The sequence below is a fragment of the Sinocyclocheilus rhinocerous genome, unplaced genomic scaffold, assembly GCF_001515625.1.
Source record: "Sinocyclocheilus rhinocerous isolate Xijiao unplaced genomic scaffold, SAMN03320098_v1.1 scaffold469, whole genome shotgun sequence".
Classification (NCBI taxonomy): Eukaryota; Metazoa; Chordata; class Actinopteri; order Cypriniformes; family Cyprinidae; genus Sinocyclocheilus; species Sinocyclocheilus rhinocerous.
The window spans coordinates 1,322,522-1,347,875 of record NW_015636034.1 but is presented as its reverse complement, the minus strand read 5'-3'; the positions used below and the strand labels follow the sequence as shown (position 1 = coordinate 1,347,875).

General features: G+C 39.1%; 3 protein-coding genes across 5 annotated transcripts in view; 1 reads left to right on the top strand and 2 right to left on the bottom strand.

The window, feature by feature from the left end:
• Nucleotides 1–5,541, bottom strand: part of LOC107747581 (sodium bicarbonate transporter-like protein 11) — an 88,673-nt gene extending 83,132 nt beyond the window's left edge. The window contains exon 1 of one of the 2 annotated variants that reach the window (XM_016562178.1): nt 5,241–5,541. In XM_016562178.1, the coding sequence (XP_016417664.1) occupies nt 5,241–5,301 (61 nt within the window). In that variant the 5' untranslated portion in view covers nt 5,302–5,541. The remainder of the gene's footprint in view (nt 1–5,240) is intronic. The other variant, XM_016562177.1, reaches the window with a different exon arrangement.
• A 904-nt stretch (nt 5,542–6,445) lies between these two features.
• Nucleotides 6,446–13,634, top strand: LOC107747591 (kyphoscoliosis peptidase-like). The gene is made up of 8 exons (XM_016562187.1): nt 6,446–6,457; nt 7,072–7,150; nt 7,315–7,913; nt 8,255–8,369; nt 8,622–8,739; nt 8,815–9,006; nt 9,740–9,930; nt 12,253–13,634. The coding sequence occupies exons 1-8, from the start codon at nt 6,446–6,448 to the stop codon at nt 13,575–13,577; spliced, it is 2,631 nt and encodes an 876-aa protein (XP_016417673.1). The 3' UTR covers nt 13,578–13,634.
• A 4,151-nt stretch (nt 13,635–17,785) lies between these two features.
• The window catches only part of LOC107747579 (uncharacterized protein C20orf194-like), a 19,952-nt gene continuing 12,383 nt past the window's right edge, over nt 17,786–25,354 (bottom strand). Inside the window, exons 29-37 of one of the 2 annotated variants that reach the window (XM_016562174.1) lie at nt 25,107–25,144; nt 24,450–24,585; nt 24,284–24,370; nt 24,096–24,202; nt 23,037–23,111; nt 21,552–21,727; nt 21,195–21,260; nt 21,006–21,099; nt 17,786–19,615 (exon numbers count right to left, since the gene is read on the bottom strand). In XM_016562174.1, coding sequence (XP_016417660.1) covers nt 19,509–19,615; nt 21,006–21,099; nt 21,195–21,260; nt 21,552–21,727; nt 23,037–23,111; nt 24,096–24,202; nt 24,284–24,370; nt 24,450–24,585; nt 25,107–25,144 — 886 coding nt within the window. In that variant the 3' untranslated portion in view covers nt 17,786–19,508. Of the gene's footprint in view, nt 19,616–21,005; nt 21,100–21,194; nt 21,261–21,551; nt 22,396–22,431; nt 23,112–24,095; nt 24,203–24,283; nt 24,371–24,449; nt 24,586–25,106; nt 25,145–25,354 lie in introns of those variants that run through there. The other variant, XR_001640817.1, reaches the window with a different exon arrangement.

The window sequence follows — 25,354 nt, the reverse complement described above, 5'->3', positions numbered from 1 at the left end:
AAAAAGGAGAATGTGCAAGCTCAGCGTACAAAGTAAAATCTGGCTATGCATACTTGACCATACGTGTTAAAACCGAAGTACACTTTAGGCTTAAGCATAAAAAATCCATTTAAAATACAGTAAATTCAGTAATAGTTATCAGTAATATTAGATTTAAGGCAATGATTTTTCTTCTTTTCTTAATAAGGGAGAAATGTGATGTTGCATTAGGGGCCTTAAATGATGCCTGAAAATGTTGTCAGTGTAGGCACGCTAGGTTTTGAAACAGAGCTATTGGTTGCCGTTTTGAAGTGAGTGACTATGTCCTGTTCTCATTCTCGAAGAGTGTAATTTTCCCACGCTCTATCCCATAGCTGCAGTCTGTGGAGGAGACGCTGTGTGAGGTCCGGGATCAACTCTCTCGATCTGGAGTTGTGAATTCTGAACTAGCAGTTCCTCTGTTTGATTCCTTACTTCGTGTGGCACTGGCTGAGATGTTCTGCAGTCCAGATGTCATCGAGGAGAAACCTGACAAGGTAATTTAGTTGCTTGTGTAATAAGTCTTTAGTGTTCCCATCCTGTACAGCCATGCTGTACGTTTGGGTGACTCAGGTTTGAGTCTGATCTTCATCTCATTGCCCCTCTTTTGTCTCACCCAACCACATAGTTCCCTTTCACTGCCTGCTGTCTAAAGCTAAGGAAAGTAGTGAATGCTCTAAAATAAAATGAACTTTTGGTGACTAAATACAAAATCCATAGGGAGGATTATATGCTATATAATTAATTTTGATTAGTACTTATGTAAAAAAGGGATGTTTTTTTGGTTTCTGTGGTTTTCTATAACATGAACTTGCTTGTTGCAAGGTTTATATAACTGGCTTAGTAGATTCTCTCAGTTGCATTGAGGGCTAGGCCTGTCACGATAACAACTTTTTGTTGTGCGATATATTGCCCCAGAAATAATTGCGATAAGCGATATTATTGTCATTTTAAAGACCATTTTATGCCACTGAATATATAATCATAATGTAACAGCATAATAATGCAAGAAGACCTACACACTTCCAAATGACAACACAGTTTTAATTTTTAAGAATGTTTAGATCATGGAAATTAAGTATCAAAATATTAGATACCTTAAAAAATCTGAATAAATAGTAAATAAACATTTTCTAACAAAAAGTGCAAAGTAACAAGTAGAAAAAAAGAAAAATGCTCAAAGAACTTGTATGGAGATTTTTCCATCTACAGATTTTTCCCTGACCTTCTTTTCTCTGTAAGTTAAAGGTGCACACTATTGCTGAAAAACACAATCACTACTCAGCAGTCAGATGTCCGTATGCACAGACACAGATCCCTAAACAAGGCCATATCTGCAGATGAAACAAACAACAAGAAGCATTTTTTAAATGTGAACTAGCACCACAAGACTACACCACGTTATGTACAAGAAGCTGCAAAAGACACAGGCACAAGTGGAATGTACAAAACATGGTGACATAAATTTTTAAGTAAATATAATGGGCGATACATTGCATCACCAAAAATGATTGAGGTCATGTACATATATTGCGCGATAAGTCAATATATTGATTATTGCGACAGGCCTAACAGTATGTGGAAAATAATGTTTTTTTTTAACCTTAAACTGCATAAACACATTTCATTACACCAAATACACAAAATAATGTTCTTTTTAGCAACAGCATATGACCCCTTTAAACTATTCTGTTATGGTCAAACCAAGTACCTCCCACAATATGACATGCTAAGCATTTGATTCAGCCATCGACGAGTCCAAGCTTTTAACATAACGACACTACTGAAATATCCTACCTCACAATCATAGTCTGACTGATTTTAAAGAGATGTGGTGTATGTGGGGTGTGAAGGGTTAAATCCTGATGTGGGCACAGGATGCTGTGCGTACAGAGTGAGGTCAATCTCTGACCTTGCTATTGTCCTTGAGTTCAGCAGAGTTGTCCGGAGGTGTCAGACAAACACACATACCGCACAGCGAAATATTTCGGCTAGATTAGGGACGCAATGTGCATTGGCCAACAGAAAGAGATCCCTACAGCAAAGCAGAGGGTTCTGGGTGACACACTGCCCCCTAGTGCCCTGTGTGGCTGTTAGAGGTCTAAACAACTACCTTATACAATGACTCTTTGGAGCCGTCTCCGAAACACACACACATTTAATTAATACTTTGTGCTGTCACTTGTGTGCCCTAGACCTCACTTCCTATCTGTGTTTGACTGTGATAGTCAGATCATAAGCTTCACAGGAAATGTTTTGTTGTCTTTCTGGACAAACAATGGGTATTGGAGATTTATGGGTTGTGACTGCTGACTGTAACACTTTAAGCCAAGAGGTACAACCCCAAAACGTCACATACCATTTTTTTGAGCTCCTGAGCTATCTATTCACATCACAAACACAAGTCATTGGTTTTCAGATAAATAAATCTAATCATTTACTCCCAGAACAGTTTCTGTTAATTCCAATTATTAGCAAAAGGCATAAGAAATATGTAGTCAGCTATATAGTGATCTAAAATTATACACAAGGTATTTTTGCAGCACAGGTCAACAAGATTCAAGACTCAAGAGATTCAAAACCGCCACAACTGAAAATAATTTTTTTTTATTAATCTACAGTACAACATTAATTTTATGGCTTGCAAACATGTATGTTTGGTTTTCTGTGACGTATTCTATATATTTTTTTTTTTACAAATTATGTTTATTATGATATTCATCTAATTATCATGCAGCCAGACACAGATGAGGTTTTGGCAAAAAATAAAATAAAAAATAAATCTTCAGGAATGTGTGTGTGTGTGTGTGTGTGTGTGTGTGTAAACCTGTACTGCAGAACTACTGCAGTCAAAAAAAAAAAACTTTATTGTTCAGACCCGAGTCCTTTCACTGCTATTTTTGAAACAGAAGTAGTGAGGATCTTTTTCTGCGTATTGTGAGCATATCTTAGTGAAATGGATTTAAAAAAGAAAATTGTAGGGGGACATAGGTCTATACTTTCTTTGTTGATTGGATGGAGGAAGATCTGAATGCGAGCTTGAGGTCAATTCTGAGAAAGGGGTGGAGTTTAAGAGAACAAAATGAATTGAGAAGTCAGGTATACATCAACAAAGTGAAGTTTGTTATTTCACAGGAAGATCCAGTTATGACATTTTAATTAAGAATTCCAAAGTCAATAAAAAAACAAAACATCAATGAACTGTTCACAATAAGATCAATAAGCTGCATTAAAACAATTATTAAGTGAATTTTCATTTCATGCTGACTTTAAACTGAAATATGAACGTGACTGAGTTCACTTTTCATTCTTACTGGGTCTCAGTCCACTTTGCATTCACACTGGAACCCAGCCTACTGAAATATTACTATGCCCTGCAAATGCAGTAACATGATGTCAAAATGGGTATTTTTATAGGCTGAATTGAGTTGTCAGATTGAATAACTTTTTTCAAAGTTTAATTTGTTCAAATTCTTTCTTTGCTACAAGCATTAAGGTCGAGCCATGTAAACACCAGGTCTTTTGGGGTTTGCTTCACAGACACACACACACACATTCAAGAACACAGAGTTATATTGTATCTCCAGGAAGAGCCAACAGTCAAACTGAGTGAACAACAAAGGGTGGAGCTTCCTTCCCCTGGACCCTCACCTAATGTAAGTAATGTATCAGTGAGAGTATGTGTGTCTTTGTGAGTGCATGGGCACGTGCTTGTGAGAGAGCATGCACGTGCATTCACAGTGAGATTTGGAATGAATTTATATCATAATACCTAGACATCTAGAACAAATATGAAAGATGTTAGAATGGAGCAATCTTTAATACCTAAGATAATACAATAACAAAGTGTGCAACAAAAATTCTGAGTTACCTCACACTTGCAGTACTTCATGAGCTCCAAGGACAAGAAAATATGTGGGAGAAAGCATGTTATGTCTACACGACTACTAAGGGAACTTTCTGATTTTTGTCAGGCGAATGAGAGTCTGAAATGGCACCACTGCTGTGGTGGATGCTGATTCTTATGGATGTGCAATGATGCTTTAAAAATAGGCTTTCTAAATGTTTTGTATAGATTAATAAACAGGGTATCCTCGTTGATCAGACAGCCTGATAACTTTTGACTTTGTGAGACTAACAGCTGAAAGACAGCAGAATAAAAAGATGAATTTTATCCAGCAGTCTTCTTTCCCTCATTACCCTAAGAGCATGAGCCCAGGCAGCTTATGTGCAGCTCTATTGTATAGCGAACTATTGAGACACTCATCCATTCTTTATTGTGTCAGTCTTGATAGGGAACAGAAAATACAGCTTAATCATGAAGAAAAAGGTAATTATGCTGATACAAAATCATTGTTCTTAAACATTTTCCATTTAAATGTGTTAATACATCCAGAATTATTTATGACTAAACTGTTCATCAAAAAAATTTAGCAGACAATAAGATCAGATTTCCGAGTTCTACAGAATTGTCTTTTTTGCGAAAGTGCTACTGCAGTACCTGGCCAAATAACTGCATGGATATCATATTAGGCGAAATATTAACAGATTTGCATAATAAATACCTTTATAAAATAATTTATAAATGAACCATATTTATCATGGTTAGTCAGGTTGTGCAGTAGTTATCACTTCTGCGGTCTTTGGCCTTGTGCTTGTCTTGAATAACAGGACTAGATAATGTGACTGTGGCAGTGATAATGAAGGCTAGAGTTTGGATTTCTGGAAAATCCAATCTCTTTCAAAAATTACCATGGTAACCATACCATAATAACATTGTTACAATTATTGTGACTTTACAACAACACAAGTGTGATTAAATATCAGCAAAAAATACATATAGGCCTAAACACTGATAAAATGACAGCAAGTTTCTTCAACGAAAAGGTCGTTCTGTTTGATGTTCGTCCAATATTAAATTAATATGGCTTTACAGTAATGTAAGTAGCCGTAGCAAAACTATGGTTGCCATGGTAATGTTTGTTAAGGTTTTTTGGAGAATGGCATCTGTTCAAGACTAGAAAACAAACATTTGTTGTTTTTTGCGGTGAAGTATATTCAAATTACGCGACATTCAGCAGGACTTTCAGGTTTACCACAAAAACATAAACTTGTATTTTGAACATTAAAACTCTTACAACTACTATCACAAGCATATTTCCTTAAATACTGTATTTTCATTAAGTTTCTCACCTTGTCCGTGTCGATACAAATATTCTTACCTTCAGCAAAGCGGTTAACAGTCACTCCCCTCATGTCTTTACCGTCTTCATCCGTCTTCATGTCTTTCAGTTTGGCACACCTTTTAATGTCTGAAATCACATCCAGAGGAAGCTTTTCTGAGTTGGCTTATCTTTATATCCAGACTAACTGGTCAAGTTGTTCTCTTTTCTCCTGAGTGTGAAACACAGACTGGCATATTAGCGGTGCGCGCGAGTGTTCCGCAGGTGTGCATGACAGCACGAGCTCAAGAGGTGCAGCACGCGAACAAAAGCTCGTGAATCTGGACCAATCACGCTCCAGCAAAACAGTGCGACTGGACACGGATGGACCATCAACATCACTGCTGTGTGGATTTTAGAGGGAAAAACAGTTTCTCGTCCTGTTTAAGAATATTTTAAACGTGACTTTAAATTAATAGCGGACTAGTAACTGACATACTGACAAGTTAAAACTAGTATGAGAGAAAGGTTCCCCACTAGAGAGCGCGCAGAGGACGCGACACACGTGCTTTCTCTGCAGGTTGGAGAGCCCTGTAGCAGTTTCATACAAGATATTATTATTATATATATATATATTTTTTTTTTGCATTCTTTCTGTAGCTGTGACTGTGAATTTAGAATTCTTTATTCAGTTTAGTTTTGAGAACTTAAGTAGAGAACACTGTGTTACAGTACTCAGTACCAGCTACTGATCCTTTAGTATCACAGCACTGGACATTTGTCTTTCTTATCTGATTCACCCAGTTCAGTTCGTGGAGCCTCTACTAATGAGCTGATGAGTTGGATCAGGTGTAGTAGATAAGGGAGACATCCACAATGTGCAGTGCCGGTCGATGATTGAGAACCACTGGTCTTTTATGTTCTGCCTACAGAAGATATAGATACACTCTTTAAAAAATAACATTTCAAAAGGGGGGTTTTACAGCGATGAACCGTTTTTCTTTCAGTGAAGTTCTCAAAACAAATTTTTCCAAGTGCAAAGAACATTTTAATACTCTACAGAACCTTCATTTACTGCAAGGAACCTTTTGTGGAATCGAAAGGTTCCATGAATGGTAAAGGTTCTTCATGGAACCACAGAAGCCAATAAACATGATGCAAACCAGAAACAGGAAAACTTATGCAAGTTTTATTCCAAAACCTGAAGGGGAGAACTTCATAAATAAACACACAACTGTAGTCATTGCTATTCTGGCACACTGCCGATGGGTAAATTGGTCAGGGGTAATTCAGCCTGCTAGAGGGGGTATGTAAGAGGACCCTTGAGGGCCCCCGACAGACTGTCTGATATGGAGCCCGAGCCAATGAGGATGTTTTTGGAGGAAGGGTCTCTATGTATGGAAATAAAAACTGCTTTGTTTTCCTGCACATAGCGACAGTATCCACTAAGGTCAGCTACAATTTCCATATCAGTGATTTTATTTACAGAAGGATAGTAATTTGGAGAGCAGGGTTAACAAGTCCATGACTGGCACTGAAGGAGATAATGATTATTGTGATGAATTATTGTTATGTATTTGTGTGTGTGTTCCTCCCACTTTATTTTTTTTTTATCCTAAGCAGACTAAACATTCACACAAAGACTTTAATACCCTTAACAAGGTCAAGATAAACTTGTTTACGCATGTTTGTTAGCTAATAAATTTATCAGTTACCAACCACAACCTTCTTCACCCTCTGTGCCAATATCAAATGCCCTTCTTTTGCCCCCCTCTCTTGTATCTTTGAGCTCATTGGCTGTCATGATAAGTCCAAGTGTATTTTTAGCATGCTATCCTTTCATAGGGGTGGACACAGGGAGAAAATAGATATATACAGACCCCTGCAATAGAAATCAAGACATTATATAAATCTGCTACTACCATCAATACTAGAAGTGACAGAAGGTATGAGTTTCACAACTGCGAAAGGTAAGATTTTCCAACTAATTGCATTTTAAATGTATTTTGAAGTGTTTTGAAACTAAGAAGAGATAGTATGAACTATGTCATCAGATGTTAGTTGAAAGTGATATAACAAGCAGGATGATGTAAATTTTAGTTCAGATGTTCTCTTTTCCTCTCATCTGATCAAGCTCAAACTGATCAACAACCAATCACGACAGAAAACAGCAACCGAGGGTGCCAACCAGAAGAAACTGTCACAGATTTAAACAGTGACACACATAAACAAAACTTTGATTTGAAAATCGAAAAAGGGGTGGTCAAATACATACTTCAGAATGTATCTGAAAGCCAACAGACCAGCATGAAGGATGAGAACAGCGCTAAAGTCTGTTTGACTATTAAGAGCCACCGAGGAGGTTCACCTTCAGTGGAGCAAAATGACCCAAAGCCATTATCCATTGTACCAATTCAAGAAAATGTGGTTTCACATAAGGTATTGTTAGAGAACTATGAAGGGAAGTTATGTGAGGAACAACGGCCGAGTACAAAGCGCCAACTGTCCGCTGAGAGTGCGGCGAAGTCAGTGAGTGTAAGAAAGAGGAGCACTGTGAAAAAGAGCCAAGAAGAAATTGTGAAACCCCTCTCAGTCGCCAGCCCTGGCACGCAGTCTGGGAGACCTTATCTACCTGCAGTCTACACCTCTCAGAGGAAACCCAGAAAATTGCTGTTCTCAAGCACAGATATTTTCAGCAAAGTAGACACATTCTCAATCCAGAAAGGAAGAGAGGTAACAGACAACACACAAACACACAAGTCTTTGTTTTTATATTTTTACAAGACAGGAGTGTCCAGTCATGATCCTGGAGGACCAACGTCCTGCAGAGTTTGGCTCCTACTTGTCACAAAATACCTGCCTGGAAGATTCTAGTGATTTTAGACATTGACTACATTGGTTCAGGTGTGTTTAATTGGGATTGGAGCTAAACTCTGCAGGACAGTGGCCCTCCAAGAGCAGGATTGGATATCCCTGTTATAAACAATAGATTTAGGCAAATACATTAACATTGTCATATCCATCACCATGTTAAATCTTCCGAGAGTTGTCATGATTGAACATGTGTTTTTCAGTTGAGGGAGCAGGAAGTATTTGATGCTCAGAAGATTGCTCGTGGTATCACTGAGGGGGGCAGAAATGATCTGGAAAAACTCAGGGCCATATGGATCTGGCTATGCCAAAATATTGGTAATTGCACATGCAAAAATGCATGCACTGTTAAAAAGGATTTTTCTAAGTTGTAAATAAAAGAAGTATTGGACTATGTTTTACAAGACAATTTCATGTTTTTCAAAGTTTTTTGTAGTTGTTTGTGAAATTTACTAGCTATTTTTGAGTGAAAACTCTTTCTACACAATTCTTTTAGTGAGTCAAAGCATGTTTAAATATTTAGTGAGTCTACTTCCTCAAGTAAAATGTCTTATGTGTTTGTGTGCGAAGAGTATGACTTGGAGGGGTACCTTGGTCTTTCCCAGAAGATTTGCTCTTTTGATGAGGTCATCAGGACAGGAAAGGGTGTATGTAGTGGATACTCAGGCCTCTGTGTGGAAATGTGCAGGTAAATGGCCACAAGTATATAAATACACACATCATGCCAGTAGAATGCGGCTCTGAACTTTCTCTCTTTCTCTAGGGAGGTGGGCATTGAGTGTGTGGAGGTGAGCGGGTACAGCAAAGGCGTTGGATACCAGGCCGCGCACAGTTTAGCTGAGAAGCGTTCCGATCATGAGTGGAATGCTGTCTTCGTGGGGGGTCAGTGGTGGCTACTTGACGCTTGCTGGGGCGCTGGCACTGTGGATATGAAAAGCAAAACATTTGTGAAGAGGTCAGGCTCCTCAGAGTGTCAGTTATTCATATCATACAGTACACACATACTGCAGACTACAGTATATACAGACAAATCATGAGTAGTTTTTACATACTACAACAAACCCAATATATTCTACAGCATGCAAGTGTTGGGTTTCTGGGAGAAAATAAATTCCATGCATTCATTCATCCATTGTAGAGAAATTGTTTTTGTATTTAATTGCTTCTAATGTTATTAACTGACTGGATATGTATCTGTTGAATCCATCAGTTAGCATAATTTAATAAATCATGTTTATTAGCCACTGAGGAATTACACTACCAATATCCAAGAATGAAAGAGTTGTGGAAAAACAAATTAAGACAGCAAATTAAGACAACCGCCAATCAACTGCCAATGAAGCATTGTGACTGAGTCAACTCAGTCTCCCTACTACACTATTATTTATGAATATTTAGCAATAAACTGAAAATGTATTGTTACTTCTAAATCATGACTATAAATCAATATTGTACAATCACGTTTCATTTGGTTACATCATTTGCAACGCTTCATGGGATTATAGTTCACTCAAAATCAAAGTTTGTTATGCGATTCATCTTGGATCTGGTTGTTTTGGTTTAGCAGATGCAAATTTACAGTCTTCAGAGAAATTGGAACTCATACTGCAGTCTTTGAAAACGAAAAACCAGTGTAATATTCCACACTAAAGACTAGGAAAATAAGTAGCGATGTCTGTGTGTTTCAGGTATGATGACTTTTATTTCCTGACTGAACCTAGTGAGTTCATAAACTCACATTTCCCTGATGACCAGACCTGGCAACTACTTACCACTCCCATCTCCATGGAAGAGTTTAAATCGAGACCCTTGAAGACCTCAGCATTTTATCAGTTTGGATTGACCCTGACACAACCCAAACAGTACAAAACCATCACAGGTATACATATACACACAAAACATACACTAACGACACAACTACACATTTGCAAAATAGAATAATGCACCAACTCAAAAGGGAAGATTAGTGAAGCACACACAATGTCTGTCACACTGTAATGAGATAATAGGCTGCTGCTGGCATCAGCTCGTGGTGAGAAGCTCTGAGAAAACAGATTAGACCGTTTGCTGCAGAGATTAGACTGTCTCATGAAAAAAAAGTTATTGTAACTAAAACTTCCTGAATACTGTCTATAGCATGCACTGCAGCAAGTAAAGGCAAGAGTATTAAGTTAGTGTAAACATTAGTGGAACCACGAAGGAAGCTTGACAAAGCCTCTACTGGTACACTTTGGGCACTGAATAGATGCACACACACTGAAGCTAAATGCGGTGTCACTCCTGGAAAATGCAAGGTCTTGAGATGAGTTTTTATATCTAAACTTTTTTAAAACAAACACTCATGCATGAGATGCTGCATAAAGCAGCAAAACGTCTCGCAAACACTTCGGTCTAATATGCATACATTGAAAACCAATGAAAAGTACTGCAGTGCAATGCAGTAACAACCCACTAGGGCTTCTGAGCCCCCTGGAAAGTATATTAGCTTGGGCCCCCAGAATTCGTAATCGCGTTCCAGGGAGGGGCAGTACAAATTGCTTTCCCATCCCATAGGGAGAAATCATGATCATGTCCGGCCCCTTTTCTGTACTCATTTTTAGGGCATTTGGCTGTGTAATCCACTGTTGACAGATGAGAAAGAGCGAACATTGATTTAGCACCCTCCAAAAGCGCTCCAAATTCCTGCCACGCTCAAATGCGTTCTGATTGGCTAAACAAAGAATCTGACAGCACCCCATGGCTATGTTTTATTTTACCATTAATAGAGAGTCATGCTGTCACAAAGATCGACACAATATCCCAGTTATATCAGTAATAACTCAAAGCAAGTAGGATCGGGCCACTTCAGTCCCTGTTCCCTCCCTACCTAACCGATTTCTACCGAGGTTAATTAAAAAAATTATGATTGTTATTAATATGTCAACCATTGTAATTTCAGGAGTGGTTCTCCATGCATATATATATAAAGGGACCATCGGATGCAAAATTCACTTTTACATGGTGTTTGCATATAAATGTCTTAGCAGTGTGTGGACACAACTACCCTACAATAATAAAAATCCGTTCACTCCTTTTTTTAAATCCCCAAAAAAACTAAAAGCGGTTTTGATTTTCTGAGCAGTATGACGTCATACTGCTCAAGCCCCGCCCATGGCCACTGACGGACTGTCCCGTATTAGCATATTTCCGCACTCAGCAATGTTAGCAGACATACGATAATTATCATATTTGTATGACAGTTTTGACCTCTGTACGATCAATAATGAAAAAATCCCATAATGTACGATAATTTCAGAATTTTGTGACACTCAAATGATAATCGCTGTAATCATAGGGCTTCTATACTCATTGGTCTAGCTGTGGATCCTACGTCTACCGTCATGATTGTGAGGAGAACTCGAACGTGGTGTTACGCATGTCTTCCATCTCATCTCATGTTACGTCTTCTCGGCCAATCATTGTGGAGAATGACTCTCTCTCACGAGCACAAGTTAATGTTAATGTTCCTGTTGCGCTTAGGTCAGTTGTGTCCAAGCTGAGGTCGATAGTTTAGCAATAAAGTATAGAAAATGATGTTGGTCTATTTAAATAGCTGTATTCTGTATGTTTGACTCGTGTACGATAATTTTCTTCCAAATATGATAAATTTGAGCTTCTGGTATGATACTTTTGACATTTCTAATCTAGCAACACAGGCACTTAGTTAGATGTACGCTCTCTGCCATTTTCTCCACGCTGAAGCAGATTTAGCGTCAACAATGTCTCGTAAGCAATGCAGGTGTTTTGTAGTTGGATGTAAAAATGAACATAATAGTCCTCATTTTCTCCCAACATCAGAGCCACAGAAGACTCAGTAGATTAGTTTTGTTTTTGATGGTAACGCACCATCGAATACACATAAAACAAGAGAGGGGCGGGGTGAGCAGGAGCTCATTATCATTTAAAGAGACATGCACCAAAACGGCTCACTGTGAACAGAGCGGTTTTTTACAGGGTAAAAAGGGTGCTGTTTTACTCAACCATTAAGGAATTTTAACCAAAGTATGTTTGCAGAGATTTCATGAAGAGCCTAAAGAATCATACTAACTTGTGGATTTTACTTCCTTATTTACATGTTGTCACTGCCATAATTTTCCAGTGTGAAAGTAGGCACAATATTACTGTAACATTTTGCAAATGTGTCAAAATTTGTTTTCCACAGATGACGGGGAAGCAATTGTGTCTGTGAGCTCCTCTAGACCGTTGACCTTTTCGTATGAGATGAGGCAGCGGGATCCCGAGACAGGAGCTCTAAAGCAGGAGGAGGTTGACAGCTCCTGTGGTCTCCTGTCAGTGACTCGTCAAGGGATGAAGTTGCGATTACTGCCCCCAGAGCCTGGGGCCTACGAGGTGAAACTGTTCGCCCGGCGAGAGGGTGAACCTGGTGCTCTGCGGTGGATTTGCTCTCTTGAACTGGAGTGCCCGAGTATCCAGAAGAGGCAGGCCCTGCCTGATAACCCATACTTGAACTGGGGCCTAGCGGCAGGGGCATCAGCACTAGGTGTCAAGGGCTGCAACTTCGCAGGAGAAGAGGCCGTAGAGGTGGATGAAGGTGGCGAGTGCAAGGTGATCCTACACACATCACGACCCCTGATGATGGTGTGCGAGCTCACGCACCATGAGCTCGAAGCCACCACAGCCAAGCGCTGCCTTGCGTCGCAGATCACAGCAGAGCAGCTGGTGTGTAACATCATGTGCCCGTACAAAGGATTTTACCGGCTGTCTATATTCGTGCAGGATTACGACAGCGGAAGTGGGACTTTTCAAAACGCTGGGAACTACCTGCTGCACTGTCAAAGCCCAGGGTTGAACCCAAACGCTCTGTATCCTCCAGACTTGGGCCTGTGGTGTGGTCCCGGGGTGCGTACTCAAGAAGCCGGACTGTCCCATTTCAGCCACACAGGGGCGATAGTGAACACACCCCAGGGCCGGTGCAACATTACCTTCCACTGCGCTTCACCAGAGCTGCAAATACACGCTGCGCTCTGCGCTGAGCTGCATGAGCAGGCTCATTTTCCTCTGTCCCGATATGTACTCTTGACATTTACAGATACTAAGGTAACCGTGAGTGTGTGCATGCCCAGAGCGGGAGTCTATCGTCTTGGTATTTATGGACGCAAACCCCCTCAGCAGGACTACATGTCACTGTGTGACTTTATAATCAGGAGTGTGTGTGAAAAGCCCGGAGATCCGTTTCCATGTGTGTATTCAGCGTGGGGAAGAGGGTGTGTGCTGCTGGAGCCCCGCACAGGTGTGTTGGCTCCACAAAGTTCAGTGAGTTTTCGCGTGCGGGTACCAGGTGCGCAAAGAGTGTGTGTGGTGGGAGAGAAACGAACCGATCTGAAGATGAATAAGAGCAGAGTTTGGGAAGGTGAGGCTGTCACTGGAAATGCCACACAACTCAAGCTCGCTGCTGTCACTAAAGAAAGCAATGACATGCGTGTTCTCATGACCTTTGATGTCCTTAACCTGAAGAATGAACTGTGAACAGAACAGACTGTTGTCTAGAGGACAAAAGGGCTACGGTCACACTGCAGTTCAATGTGGTCCTATAGATTTTTTCAGTCAACACATGCAACACATTTTTTTGATGATAGTGTGAACCTGGAAGATCTGGTTATCCTTCATATTTAGAAATAAATCAGAAATAAATCTGTTGTTTACCAAAACTGAAAAAAAAATTGGTAAAGATATGAAAACATTTACAACAAAGTAAATGAACATGAGAAGATAAACTTTGTAAAATAATTAGAGAACAAATCTTTTATTTTATTATTTTTTTAATTAAAGATTTTTTCTTAAATGTAATTAGGTTTTATGCCCGAAAGAAAACAACTTTGTTATTGAAATATGAAGGTCTTGAATCGCGGGAAGCACATTGCTGCCCCTCTTTCCTCGAAAAGAGAAACAAACGAGAGCGGAGCTGTTCCCTTGGAAAAAACGCTCGCAGTGCGTGCTCTTCGCCCAAACAAATAATGCATAGATCGTGTGTGTCATCAGATATTAAACAACGTCAACACAGATGCACACATCCTTAAACGCTTTGCTAGTGCTCGCCATAATGAGATGAATAGAGATCGCTCTTACCACAGAAATGCACGCTTCAAACAAAACAGTCAATGAAGACGAAGAAGAGAATGATGTGTGCTCCCGGCGCCTATTTATACTATAGTCGCACCGGTAGTGACGTCATGGCTGTCGCCGGCCAACGAGTTGGTGTTTTTTCAATGTATGCTTCAGACACGGGTCACGACGAGGCGTTCCCCATAGCGACCCCTAGAGGACGCAGTTCGAAGTTCCCATGAAAGGGAACTTACAGTAATTTGATGCATGAATAAAAAAATATGAGCATCTGTAGTTTATTTTATCAAATATTTATTGCAACAAGCCTGGTTATAGCTGGCATTTTAGAGCAGTTTATGACTGACATTTAAAAGAATATTTAAAAATATATATATATATTTTCATCACAAGAATAATTTACATTTGAAAATATATTTAAATACAAAAAATTGTTTTGTAATAATATTAATGTTTATATTAATATTAACAATATTAATGTTTTTACTGTATTTTTTGATCAAATGCACCCATGGTGAGCATAAGAGACTTTTGCCAAAAACACGTATATCATGTTTGATCAGAAGTGAAATTGGGCAGTTTGTCTTGCGGTGTAAGCGTAGCCTAAAAGGGGAGGAAAGAACAGGACAAAAGCATATCGAAATAAGCTGTTTCCTAATGACATTTATGTCACTGTATGCATGTGCGTGTGTGAACGTTATATTTGCATGGTGACACAAAGAGTCTGCATACTCAACTGCTCTTAGGCTCTGCAAGTATCAGGGACATAAAGTGACTACCAGATAAAAGGGATCTCTGGCCTCGGTGTGTATTCAACAGAAAGGACTATTACTCTCCATCCTATACATCAGTCCCTGGCAGTGATCAAAAGACAGAGATGACCAAACAACTGCACCACAACATGGTGCTGCATAATGCTAGCAATACCAAGGTCATGGGTTTGATTCCCAGGGAATGCATGCATTAGCTTGAATGCAATGTACTGTAAGTCACTTTGGATAAAACTATCTGCCAAATGCATAGATGTAAATGTTTAATCTTACACGGCAATTCATATATTCTTATATAACAATTTAAGATTTAAATTGTTGTATAAATGTAATAAATAAAAATGCTTAATGCTGGAAAAGGAGGAGCCATGGGAGACAAACAGTCCTAAGTAAGGTTTACATGATGCAGTCATAACAGTGTATCAGAAATGAAACCTTGAACTCGTCCCACTGGCCAGTGAAAAACAATGGCTGCTATGTGTGCAAAGGGTGGGTACCGTCTCCAGGGAGAGATGAAGGGAGCCTGATGTAAGTTGAAAGAAATGTGGGTATTGTATCTGCAAGAGGGTGAGCGCATTGTTTTTAGACCTACTCTGGAGCCGAGTACAGGTTGTATAAACGGCCAAGGATGGGCTGGGACACGTGTGCAGATCCTTGGGGTGCATTAGAGTAGAGCCCCGGTGGATCGAATACAAGTATTTTGGAAGGTGGGCTGGGCAGGGACCCAAAATAAAGGCCAGGAAAAGGATGTGTGTGGTAGGCTTCAATTTGACACACAAAACAGTGCTCGATTACATATTACAGATACACTTACTAAGTTATAAATAGCTTCTGTTGTTGCAGGCCTCTGAGATTAGTGTTTAAGCAGGGCTTGGCATCCTAAAAGATGTTATCACCATGTGACAAATCCACTGCTGAGTTGATAACCTTACACACAAACACACTTCTTTTTCAGTCTGTTTTTGTCAGAAGACATTGTTTGCCTGCATTGTTTGACTGAGCAGACCACTACGATTGACTGATAATAAAAATAGCTCATCAACAAAAGTAGCTTATAAATATTTTAATGTGTTATTTTGTCATAAATACAACATATATATTAGAAAAAAGCATCAGTCACAGGAGAAAACATGAGTTACAGTAGTTTTGTGCAAACAACACTCAAATTTAGATTTTTCACAAACTTTTGTTTAACCCCTTTAAACAAACAAACAAACAAACAAAAGTTATTTAAGACCTTTTGGCACTTTTCAAGTAGAACCATCTGAAATCGTGTTCAGTTAAGAAGATATTAAAGATATCATAAACTCTGAGCACTGGATATTCGGAAACTGAGGTAAAGACTAGGGAATCTATATGAATCCCACATTTTCCCTCTGGGTTAAAAAGGTCCAATGTTTCCCCAAAACGCCAATATAAGACCTTATGGGTGCATGTTTAGATTTGTGCAAATAACTTTTAGCTAATAATATCTATTTTTAGCTATTTCAATTTTCAGGCTTGTCCCCAGCCAGCCAGCAGCAACTGGAAATCATTTAGCCCTTTAGCTTGTCCTAATTTTACTGTTGCCCCTGAAGCACAGCACATTCATCCACAACACAATGCACTAAATGTAGGCCGGTTGTGATGGACGTTTGAAATAAAACTTGAATGCTGGTGTTGCCAACTCTACTACATACCTGAGAACACAAGACATGTGCTGTCTGAATATTCAGCCTCTGGTTGGTTATTAAAACAACGGTCAGATTTAGGGGCTGGACAAGATAAAAAGTTTTGGTCGTGAACAAGCCTTCAGTGACCACTGAAAGTCAGAATATTTATCTATAATAATAAGAGTTTGCCACCAAAGGCAATGTTATGACAAAGTGCTTTTCTTTAAAAGTTTGACCTTTTGGAAAACCCAGGCCGGTTTGCGTTCAGCAAAACAAAACGACATAAATCTATCCCTCCTATCTAAATAGCATTGCAGCCGCAAAATAAAAATTATTCTTGACATATTCATGTCATAAACCTTTCCACCAAACTCTGTTTTATTCCTCTAACCTCAGCTCCACGAGCACAGCTGTGCGGGCCAGAGGGGGTTCACATAATACCAGGAACTGCCTCTGGAGGGCCTCACTAGAGTCCTCTGCGATGAGGAGCAAAAGCCAGATTCATAGTTCTCATATCTTGACAAAAAGCCCAAATTTCTTGAGTTTTACACGGTGGCCCTCCAGTGCCGTTCTGTTACTCGGCAGACCCTTACTGGCCCTTTACACTTACATAGACAAACAACTCTTCATATCCTTTCACCAACACTGGCGTTTGGCTCTGCCCGGGGATGCCCCTGCTCTCTGCCAAGACTCTGCAGCGGCAGCCAAATATCTCTCACAGCAGAGAATCTGCTTCGCCTGAGGAATACTATCATCTGGCTCCAATTTAATTGATTTCACAGCATTAGAAAAATAGAATTTGCAAAGATAAATCACCTTTTTTCCAATATGAAAAATAGATCGAACTCTTGCGATTTCTTTCTTGGTTGTTCCAGTTTGGTGAAAGGCATTTCAGTTAGCTTAAATAGAACTCGATAAGACATCTTAACACATGCGGATAGTATGTGCTAAAAATGTCCGCTACTTTGAACTACACATTATATAAGTATTACGTAGCCCTGTACCCATTAAGGACAGTTGCTGTGTAAAACCCGACTAATAGTGACACCACCAGCTAAATGAGCGGTGTGTGTGTGTGTGTGTGGGGCACATCGATGATTGTGTTTCAGCACTCTTGAAGTGACTGCTTACCTCTGAGGCTCTGTCACCTATTAGTGAGTAGTCAGTTTGTCTTTGCTTGGAATTTCAGTTAGCATAAATAGAACTTCATAAGACATCTTAACACATGCGGATAGTATGTGCTAAAAATGTCCGCTACTTTGAACTACACATTATATAAGTATTACGTAGCCCTGTACCCATTAAGGACAGTTGCTGTGTAAAACCCGACTAATAGTGACACCACCAGCTAAATGAGCGGTGTGTGTGTGTGTGTGTGTGTGGGGCACATCGATGACTGTGTTTCAGCACTCGTGAAGTGACTGCTTACCTCTGAGGCTCTGTCACCTATTAGTGAGTAGTCGGTTTGTCTTTGCTTGTCGGATCTACATCTCAGCAACGTCCTTTCAGAGTTTATTCACAACAGGGTGGCCTTGAGTAAAACTGCACTTGCATACTGACAAGGTACAGAAGTGTCAAGAGACATAAAGGCAAAGTTACCATATTAGAAATCTCTAAAGGAACACTAAAAAGGCCCATAGCAACATTAGCACTATGTAGCTCATAAATCTCCACAGTAAAGAGTGAATATGGCTTGGTGAAAGAACTGCTAACCATGTAGTGTATTAACACCGGTACAGTATATTGCAGCACAGAGGAGACCAGCAGTGTCTGGGTTTCTTTGGAAGTGCATCCCTTTAGTAGCGCTGTAATTGTTTCAAAACATTACTTTTAAGGCTCGTCTTATAGACAAAAGTTCAAATGTGTGTGTATATACACACACAAGACATTGCTGCTCTCCTGCTGTGTGTGATTAGTCCAAGTAAACATGCATAGAATGACACACACCCCAAGATAGAGTTAAAATATGACCGTAATACCGAACGGTACGGATCTAATACAGTACAGGGGTGATATAAGCACACATTCTGCTTCTGCCATGCTTTTGTACCAGCACACGCTCGGCAAGCATGGGTTTAACACACCAAACCGATCCCTGGTGCTACAAACGAAGCCAACACCAACAAGTCAATCTGATTAAGAACACATAAAAACTTCTAATAATAAACCCTCCATCATACCCTGATTCCCTAACCCTCCCGAAATGGGGTTACTTGAAGCACCGGCGTGTCAGTTAATGACTTTGGAATGGCTGACAAGAGAACTGCAGCACATGAGAGATCCTCAGCCCTGATCCACACAGCAGGGGTCGAAAGATTGACAGAGGCTGACTGAGGGCAGGTGCAGTGCACCTGCTTTTCCAGATGCACATTGCTGGAAATGAGCCTTCTGTTTGATCACTTTCAGCCTCACTGACAACCTTCATTACGATTCAGCTCAATATGTCTGCTAGGCACTGGAATTACAGTAGAACAACCTTCACTGCAGGGAGCCTCAGCACTACAGTATGTACACACCGGAGAGAGTAATGATCTGGGCATCCCTTGTAGCCTCTATATAAGCCTCGAATTTCTGTTTACCTTCTATTTTATAATACAGAGAAAATATTGTTCTTTACAGGAATGTTTTGACACATCTGAGGCTTTAGCAGTGCTGTTTTACACAACAGCGTTTCAGCTTTCTCAGGGCGCTGGTACTATTTACAGTCATGGTATGTTGGGCAAAGGATCTCTCATTAGGCTGTGATATTTCTTCCTGGCTGTGAGCTAAATCCTCCCCATCTCTCAACAGCAAATCCCTCATTCTAACATGTGAAATGGATGGTTTTGAGCGGGTAATTGGATAGTGGACGTTAGTGATTGTAAAGTGACCCTCCCCTCCCTTTTCCCGGAAAGTGAATTTGTCAGATGAGAGGATTAGGGGTCGAAGAGGTCAACATGTGGCTGCAGGTCCACCTTTCTGTTGAAGTGTTCAATCTCTTTATTGGCCTCCTGCACGTATTCATCAATGAACTGATCCATCACTGAACACACACATGTAAGGAATCAACAACAAGCGGATCACACAAACACATCGGTTCTGACAAGCACACAGTAATATTCAATACTGTCAATATTCAATATTATTTTTAATGCTGTTGATTACAACTGAGAATAATTTTAAATGATGCCTCATGAGTGTGTATAAATGCATTTACAGTAATACACTTTTAATGAAAGCTTAGCTGTGCAAATGTGCTGCTTTTCAACGCTCCTGATCAAACATTAAGCCTACTTATCAGATTAATAAAAGTAAACATCACCTTCCTGTTTGTTTATACACACATTGGGACAAGTTGAAATTACTGTCTATGGTAATCAACAGCATGCTACTGTTGCAGTGCAGACATTAGGTTAAAAGTACACTACTGTTCAAAAGTCTGTGGTTGGTAAGTTTTACATGCTTTTAATGGAAGTCTCTTATGCTCACTAAGGTTGCATTTATTTGATCAAAAATACAGTAAAAAAAAGTTTTTTATTTTAATACGTAATTTATTCCTGAATTTTCAGCGTCACTACCCCAGTCTTCAGTGTCACAAGGTCTTTCAGAAATCATTCTAATATGCTGATTTGAACAGTATTAATTTGAAATAGAAATATTTAGTAACATTATCTTTAATGTCACTTTTGATTAATTCTAATGCATCCTTGCTAGGGTTGGGTATCACTTGAATTTTATCAATTCCAATTCCGATTCCAATTCTGCTTTCCGATTCCAATGTAGATAAAAAAAAAGTCATTTAAAAACATTTAGAAATCAGACATATTTATTCTGGGTCTCTTTTAGCTAAACATTTAATTGCTGCCGAATACCATGAACAAAAATCAGCCAGCTACATAAAAACTAATTAGACTAATAATTAGATTAGACTAGATTAAGAGCTGTTTGTGTGCAAAATAGAGCTGCATCATTCTGGATCAATTTAGACTTTTTTTTTTTTTTATGAAGGTTGTATTTCTCTCACAGTTCTGAAGAAAAAAATATTAGACAACTAAACAAAATCTCATGGAATTTATGAATGGAATGATTCAATGATTCATTACTAGATGAATCAGTGTTTTTGAATGAATCTCTTGAATGAATGATTTAAAGACAAATACATTTTTAACAGCCCCTTTTCACCACGTAAAAATACATATGCGCACACAGGAATTGATATGTGGAATTGAAATTTTAATTTTACAAGTATCCGATTCCCGACCTTGAGTATCCGATTCTGGAATTGGAATTGATTTTGGATTCACAACCCTAATCCTTGCTGACAAAAAAGTATTAATTTACAAAAAAAATCTTACGGACCTCAAACGTTTGAACGGTAGTGTAAACTTCACCACCACATCTGGTTAAAAAGTTAAACTACAATTTAAAGATACGAGGATGGAAGTTTTGCTTTTCTCCAAAGAAACTGACGAAGTGATGACCATTGTAGAAGTAACCGGGAGGGAGAGGATCAAGGTGGCTTTTCACCTAAAGACACATAAGATGAAAACATTTAGATCAACTATTTGCTTTGGTGCTAAATTAATGAAAATATGTGTGAGCGCAAGCGTGTCGGTACTCACATGAATGTATCTGATCTCCTGTGGGGTGAGCGTCCTCTTATTCTTCTTGATTTTTTTTGCAACTTTCTGTGAAACACAAAAACACTGACATGTTTAAGCCCTAACCCTCAAATGTTTATGATTTCATTAAAATTTCCTTCTCTTATATGCAGGAGTCTGCGCCCACAGAAGTCTGCAGAATTGCACGTAGTTCATAAAATTGTTTAAGTATTTTGGGTTACATGATAATGCTTTCGGCTACCAATATGTTGTTGCTCTCAGCACACATTTTACTATGCTTATTCCTCCCACAAAATTAGGGGAGAAAATATGGAAGAAGTCTGTAGATTCCACCTGCTCCCACCTATGAGAATTTACCTGTTTGGCACAATGCCGAAGCCAGTCTTTCAGCCCCTCTTGGGTGAGCCCCACTCCGTGAAACATTAGATAACAGTTGTTTGTTGTCCGTGGGCCATGGTGAGTCCCCTGATCAGGGGCAATGGTCACATTCCCACTGATAGAATTACAGTTTACCACCATCTGTCTGTCATTGTCTACAGTGAAAACAGACACTGCATGCAGTCAGATACACACACACATTTCACTGAGTCCAACATGCTGCACACTAATTTATCAAACATGTCATCAGACGGAGCTATGTCTAGCATGGCGTGCCAACAGCCATCCATCCCATCAATCACTCCTCTGCAGTGTGGACTACGACTGCACTCTACAAGCAAGCAAGTAGTCAAACTTGAAAACAACTGATCACAATGCACTGAATGTTACGAAAAAAATCAACTTACAGGATCTGAAAGCAAATCACACACCAAACCGAACATAGGCACCAAAAATCAAAAGATTTCCATAACAAAACACAGATGATTCATGGTGATAACTAGGCATCACAGATGGTGTTCGGACCGTATGGGTCCTAAATGAACTACACTATCTAGTGTGCTGTTACTCAGGCACTATTAAATCACTCAGTTCTCTCCATTCTGTCAATTTACCCACTCTCTCCATGCAACTCCACCACAGATTCAAAGGAACAGAGGACAGTCAAAAACCCTCCAAAAAAATGTGACTACAGGAGGAAACGACTGAGAAAAAAGGAGTGAAAACAGATGTGTGCAGGCCACATCACTTTGAGGAACCAGAGGTGAGAGTCCTACCGTGTGGCGTTACCCCACAGGCCCCCTGCCTACTACTAGTAGTCAAACTTGAAAACAACTGATCACAATGCACTGAATGTTACGAAAAAAATCAACTTACAGGATCTGAAAGCAAATCACACACCAAACCGAACATAGGCACCAAAAATCAAAAGATTTCCATAACAAAACACAGATGATTCATGGTGATAACTAGGCATCACAGATGGTGTTCGGACCGTATGGGTCCTAAATGAACTACACTATCTAGTGTGCTGTTACTCAGGCACTATTAAATCACTCAGTTCTCTCCATTCTGTCAATTTACCCACTCTCTCCATGCAACTCCACCACAGATTCAAAGGAACAGAGGAGTCAAAAACCCTCCAAAAAAATGTGACCACAGGAGGAAACGACTGAGAAAAAAGGAGTGAAAACAGATGTGTGCAGGCCACATCACTTTGAGGAACCAGAGGTGAGAGTCCTACCGTGTGGCGTTACCCCACAGGCCCCCTGCCTACTACTTCTCATGGAAAAATCATACATTAACTACACAGACAAAACCAGAGCAATAGACATCCTAGAATCAAACAATACACATTTATAGACAATCATAACTGATTTGTGACTATGTCACGCTGTATAAAGCCATAAAAAAAATTCATAATAAGACAGATTTGAGGGAGGTTATGGAGACCAACTGCCCTACCAGAGAACAGCACTTTCCCACTGATGTGATAGATGTTTCCTGTGAAAGAGCTGAGTTTGAGAGAGGATTTCAGAGCTGAGAAAAGAAAGGAGACAGAGAGACTTGTGAGTTGTGTTGACTTTGATCACTTACTTTTGACAGTTCCATTTTTAGCACATGATTGTACAGCATCCTTACATATACTGTCAGCAATCACTTTATAATTAAACCCTCTTGAATATTTATTATTGATGATTAGGCCTCTCACAATTATTACATAATCACCTGATCACAATTATTTGATCAGATTGCTTTGATTTAAAAAGACCTCAAACATTCTGCATGTTAAATTACAATCATATAGTGGCATCAAAATAAAGTCATTTTAAATAAATATGCCATTACATGCACATGTTGTGCCTCTTTTTAAAGCATTTGTGCATTACGCAAAATTCAGATCATCTCAGGAGGTGGTGTTCTCATCTCAATTTAACTGACCCTATAATACTTTCTTAATCTTTAATTAAAACATATTTTAACAGAACCATAAAGGAGGTTTTTTTTGTGCAACATAAAGGTTTGAGAGTTTTATCCAGACCACCTTACAATGCCATGTGAATAATTTAGAATGGAAATAATGATACTAAAAAACATTTGTATTACTCTTCATGTCATTCTACTCTGTGCCAGTGTTATTTTAGTGTTATTTATATATTACTATAGTATTTAATACAATTTTGAATTAGCCATTATTTCCAATTTAGCTATTTTGTTTTAGTAATTAGTTTTAGTAGTAGTAATTTAATTTAAGTTTTAATAATTTAGCAATTAAACATATTTCAGATAGTTGCTAATGCAACATTTGTAATTTAAATTTTTATTTCGTAAAGTAAAAATTTTTATTATTTAAAATATTTTATAAAAATATTTTATAAACATATTTTGCAGCTTTTTGTTTGTTTTTTTGCAGCCTAAAATGATTAAAAATAAAAATAAATTTCTAAGACGATTAATAAAAAAAATTGTCATGATTGTGACAGTCTTATGGATGACGGTAAATACACACAAACAGATGCTTACCTTTGCAGCGCTGCAGAAATAATGCTTTTTCCAATGGACGACTGAACTCAATGCAATGCTGAGACATAGACAGTGATCCACTTCCAGAAACAAACCTGCCATCCCACCTGAAACAATACACAGTATAGTTCAATATAGTTAAACATACACGTGTGTATACGCACACATGTAGAGAACGAAAACATTACCAGCCAGGATACAGCAGGTATCGTGCATTGATCATACGAGACTGTGAGAAACTGCTGTCATTCAGAATAAGCCGTATATCTTCAGTCCTACAATACAAAAAATAATCGCTAAGTAATATTAAAATGAAGTGAGTGTGTATGTCAGAGAAAATATCAATGTACAAACCTTCTAACCGCCCATTTCTCTGCTGAGATAAATGCAGTGCTGGGATTGGCTGCACGGATCAGCTGCTGCATGTGTTTGAGAAGTGGGTGCTTCTGCTCGGTAGTCAAACCCGTGAAGATAACATTGCTGACGACGCCTGAAAGAGAAGCTCATCTAAGAAATCATTTTATCCAAAGCCACTTACAGTGCACTTATTACAGGGGCAATTGCCCTAGAGCACTGAGGTTAAATGAGGCTGCTTTAATTAAGGGCACACTGGTGATGTCTCACTGTCTTCATATACTCAGTACACTTTGATTGATATTGTTCATATCAGATGGAAATGATCAGGGACTTTGTTAAAAATAATGCTGGTTTCTAACCATGGGATTCTTCAGAGGGATATGCAGATACAGAAAGTTGCTGAACACCAAATAAGCACTGTTGACATGTAAATTTGGTTAGTTTCTGACAAATTTTAGTTTTAAAAATGCACTTTATCGAAGCAAGGGAAGTTTAAACTCTGAAAATTATGGTAGGTTTCATAGTACAAAGAACTTTCAATCTCCAAAGATCCAGGAAAATCTGATTTCACACGATACGACCCCACAACAACGACAGATCTGATAATCTATTCTGCAACATCCACACACATGCACCATATTGAGAGAAACTCACCCTGACTGCACTGCTCCAGGAGTTTGGGGAAGAGAAGCCTGTAAAGAGCAGTTTCAGAGAGCTTCAGAGACGACATCAAACAAGGGAAATTACAGCGTGTTAACAGGCCCTTTAGACACTTACATTATAATTACATAATGACATATAATTGTTATTACAGCATTTACAATCTAAATTACAAGTGTTCGTCTGGAAAAGTAGGTGTGATAAATGTCACAGTGTTTCCCCTGCCATTCTATTAGGGGGGC